This window comes from Terrapene carolina, unplaced genomic scaffold (genome assembly GCF_002925995.2).
Source record: "Terrapene carolina triunguis isolate 2854851 unplaced genomic scaffold, T_m_triunguis-2.0 Scaffold31238, whole genome shotgun sequence".
Taxonomy (NCBI): domain Eukaryota; kingdom Metazoa; phylum Chordata; order Testudines; family Emydidae; genus Terrapene; species Terrapene triunguis.
Window position 1 is genome coordinate 1 of NW_020695589.1, and position 4,648 is coordinate 4,648.

Sequence of the window (4,648 nt, forward strand, 5' to 3'; positions counted from 1 at the left end):
GGGACAATAAGAAGTCTCCCAGGAATGTCAGTTACCACCTTTATTCGGTGTGTTTTAGATGCAATGTTTACAGGGTATTAGAAGAGACACCACAGAATTGTCCCCTTAACTGGAAGGCACAAGCCGTTCTACACCTGGGGACATCTGTCCAATCATGAGGTGAAATTCACCTGTAGGTAACTCTAATCCCATTCCGTACAAGACATTTAAACACCATCCCCATGACACAGCTGCTGAGACATCCTGTTGGATGAGAGAGTATGGTCTTATCTCATAGTCAGCTATGAGACTTTTCTGACTTTAGCTCGTCTTTCGCCATGGTTTGGGGTTTCACTACAAATGTTTCTACAACCCCCCTCACCCCACCAAAGAGCATCCTGAAGTAAGCTGGGCAGTTGTTTCATCGTGCACAGTTTTTCTGACTTGTGGTTTTCTGGCACTGACGATGTCTCTAGTTGGCACAGATTTACGGGAACATCTTCACCTTGTGGATGGGACATAATCCTGTCATCATACTGAATGGATTCCCAACTGTGAAGGATGGCCTGACTATCCACTCTGAAGCCATCTCTGGCCGCCCAACAACCCCTTTCTTTCAGAAAACAGCCGGAGGAAAGGGTAACATTTTCTTTCCTTATAAACTATACAGAAAAAAATAAGTTCACATTATCCTTTAAGTGTGGCTGCTCCCTGCTTCCATAGTCATCTCCCCATGGGAATGCTGCTGCAAATGGGTAAAATCACTACCGGAGTGACTTTTCTGATACTAATCAATAAGACAAACAACCACTGAATAGAACAGAGGAGCAAAATCCTGACTAATAAGTTTGTTTGAAGCATCAGCCAGGAATGTGAACATCAGCTGGCATTACTCCCATTGCACATACGCTTTACAGCAGGGGCGGCCAACCTGAGCCTGAGAAGGAGCCAGAATTTACCACACTAATATGTAAGCAGCCCCCCATTAGCTCCCCCGACTCCAACCTGCAGCGCCTCCTGCCCGCCGGCAGCCCCACCAATCAGTGCCTCCCGCCCACTGCGATCAGCTGTTACGCGGTGTGCAGGAGGCTCTGGTGGGGAGGGGGGAAGAGCGAGGGCATGGCAGGCTCGGGGGAAGGGCTGGAGTGGGGGCAGGGCCTGGGGCAGAGCAGGGGGTTGAGCACTGAGCACTCTCTGGCACATTGGAAAGTTAGCATCTATAGCTCCAGCCTCGGAGTCGGTGCCTATGCAAGGAGCTGCATATTAACCTCAGAAGAGCCGCATGCGGCTCCGGAGCCACAGGTTGGCCACCCCTGCTTTACACAGTACTAGTTTTGTGATAGTCATCTAATGTGGTGGCTTTTTAACCTGGGCAGGATCTTCTCACCTGCTGGGCTTCAGGTCAGATCCCTGCACTGTCATTCAAACACAACCAGCCTTGCCCTTTTATTCATGCCTTGCACTGCAGCAAATCTCACCCCACAGAATTCCCTCCTCTCTAGAATTCCTGGTGTGGGTTCCCAGCTGTAGAATTACATGGTTTTGGATCACAAATGATTTAGGAAAACTGCATCCTGAGTTTTTGAAGTCCCACTTTCAATTTCTCTTATAAGAGCAACAAAACCCTCAACATCAAGGACTTTTCTGAAGTTGTCACAATCCTTGTCACATCTGTGGCCAGATAAAGGAGGTCAGCTAGGAGTCACATTCTTCTGCATTTACCTCTCCTGTTAGAAAATTTAGTTTAGATTTAACTGTTACTATGTGAAGGATTTTGCTTTATATAAACAACAATTCTCAATGGCCTCAGGTATTATTTTCACAAGTGGTCACACCTGGAAGCAGCAGAGACGCTTCGGGCTGATGACCCTGCGGAACCTGGGGCTGGGCAAGAAAGGCCTGGAGCACCGAATCCAAGAGGAGGCCCGTCACCTGGTGGAGTACTTTATGAATGAGAGAGGTACATCATTGCCAGCATAGCTGGGTCTTTTCACTTCCAGAAGCATGTCTCTGTCATGCCAGCAAGAGGAGAGAATTCCAGGCCCCAGATGGCTAGATATGGGCAGAGTTAACCCCAGTGCTTTACGTGATCACAAGTGTTATGTGTGTTCAGATTGTATCTTAAGTGACAGGTTTCAGAGGGGTAGCCATGTTAGTCTGTATCAGCAAAAACAACGAGGAGTCCTTGTGGCACCTTAGACACTAAGAAATGTATTTGGGCATAAGCTTTTGTGGGTTAGAACCCACTTCATCAGATCCATGGAGTGAAAAATACAGTAAGCAGTTAAATAACGTAGGGCCAAGAACCAATCCCTGTTGTACTCCACTAGAAAAACACACGCTCAATGATGATTCCCCATTTACAGTTACATTTTGGGACCTGTCAGTTAGCCGTTTTATATCCGTTTAATGTGTGCAGTGTTCATTTTGTATCGTTCCTATTTTTTAACCAAACTGTCATGCAATACCAAGTCAAATGCCTTACAGAATTCTAAGTTTATTACATCAACACTAATTCCTTTATCAAACTACACTTGTAATCTAATCAGAAAAAGATATCTAGTTAATTTGACAGGATCTATTTTCCATAAACCTGTGTTGGTTGACATTAATTATATTATTCTCCTTTAATTCTTTATTAAACAAGTCCTGTATTAGCTGATCCCTTTTCTTGCCTGACAGCTATGGGTTCAGTGTCAGAGTAACAGATATATAATTGCCTGCCCTTTAAAATATTGGTACAACTTCCCCAGTGTTCCAAGTGTTGTTGAAAATCAACATTAATGGTCCAGCGAGCCCCTCGGCCAGCTCTTTTAGAAGTCTTAGAAGCAGATTATCAAGACCTTCTGACTTAAAAATGTCTGACTTTCCTAGCTGCTACTTAACATCCTCCTGAATTACTGTTGGAATGGAAAGTGTTTCATTATCATGTATGACTAGATCTTCTGGTTTTTTCCCAAATATAGAACAGAAATATTAGCTGAATACTTCTGCCTTTTCTGCATTATTATTGACAATCCTACCATTTCCATCTAGTAATGGAACAATACTATGAAAAGTGCATTTCAGTAGTCCATCCTAGAAGTGACCAAGACCTGGATAACTGCAGTGAGGGAAGACTATGACCGGGCACGGCCACAGTCTCCTTACTAGATTTACAACAGATAAAAAAAAAAAAAAAAAGCAGCATTCAAACACAGCAGGTGATCCAGCAGGTCCCCAAACCGGAGCACTTTTCTAGCAAAAGTTGGCCGAACCTTTTCTATCAGGCATCATTACCACCGACTGGTCTGGGTTTAGAGGCAGACAGCTCGGGGCTGTCTTTGAAAATCAGGCAACAATTAGTTTGGTGTCTAAATATGGAGTTAGGAACCTGCTTATATCAAATCAATGTTGGGCAATGAGTCCATCGAGAGGGCTTGACCCCCCCCCAGTACTACAGAATCAAAACCATTCAAAATGAGAACACCCTGCTGCCCTCACTCTCCCTCTTCAGTGGTCTGTTCAGGATTCATCTCTCAGTAGGGGGAGGGAGGAGCAGTGTTGGGAACATTAATGTGAATTCTGATCACTATTTTTGCAGGAGATCCCCTGGATCCTTCTTTCCCCATCGTCCATTCGGTCTCAAACGTGATTGCGGCGGTGGTGTTTGGACATCGCTTTTCCATTGAGGACAAAAATTTCCACCAGCTGATTGAAAACAATGATTACTTGGTCAAACATGAGAACAGCATCATCGAGCTAGTGAGTACATACAAGCTGTCATAAACATACAGCTAAGGATAGCATAAAATCCCTTCTTTACCTGTAACGGGTTAAGAAGCTCAAATAACCTGGTTGGCACCTGACCAAAAGGACCAATGAGGGGAGAAGATACTTTCAAATCTGTGGGGGAAGGTTTTTGTTTTGTGTTCCTTTGTTCTCTCGGGGTCAGTGAGGAACCAGGGCAGGGAAAATACATCTCCCTAAGCCATATCTGAACTAAGCATCTAATATTACAAAAATAGTAAGTAATAGCAAGAAAATGCGTTAGATTATCTTTTGTTTTACCTTGTGAATTTTCCCTGTGCTAAGAGGGAGTAACTTTAAAGTTTTGCCTAGAGGGGAAATCCTCTGTGTTTTGAATCTGATTACCCTGCAAATTACCTTCCATCCTGATTTTACAGAGGTGCTTCTTTTACTTTTTCTTTATAATAAAGTTCTATTTTTAAGAATCTGATTGGGTTTTTAGTGTCCTACAAACCCAAAGGTCTGGTCTGTGCTCACCTTGGTTACTCTCAAGCCTCCCCAGGAGAGGGGGTGAAGGGGCTTGGGGGGATATTTTGGGGAAACAGGAACTCCAAGTGGTCTTTTCTCTAAATCTTTGTCTAACTCACTTGGTGGTGGCAGCATACCATCCAAGGGCAAGGAAGAATTTGTGCCTTGGGGAAGTTTTTAACCTAAGCTGGTAGAAATAAGCTTAGGGGGTCTTTCATGCGGGTCCCCACATCTGTACCCTCAAGTTTAGAGTGGGGAGGGAACCCTGACACAAGCGCTTGTTATTTTATCTGTATCCAAAGCAAAGCGAGGTTTCTCACCCAACAAAGAAGGAAGTGAGATCTCTGTATTGAGGAATTTACTACGTATTATACAGTTCGTGAGGGCTGGTGTACGTGGAATCTTAGGCTCT

General features: G+C 44.3%; 1 protein-coding gene across 1 annotated transcript; it reads left to right on the forward strand.

Moving 5' to 3' along the window:
- The first annotated feature begins 251 nt into the window (after positions 1-251).
- On the forward strand, positions 252-3,802 carry LOC113409222 (cytochrome P450 2H2-like). Its single transcript, XM_026662900.2, has 3 exons — positions 252-618; positions 1,790-1,939; positions 3,563-3,802. The coding sequence occupies exons 1-3, from the start codon at positions 492-494 to the stop codon at positions 3,745-3,747; spliced, it is 462 nt and encodes a 153-aa protein (XP_026518685.1). The 5' UTR covers positions 252-491; the 3' UTR covers positions 3,748-3,802.
- Positions 3,803-4,648: the final 846 nt, after the last annotated feature.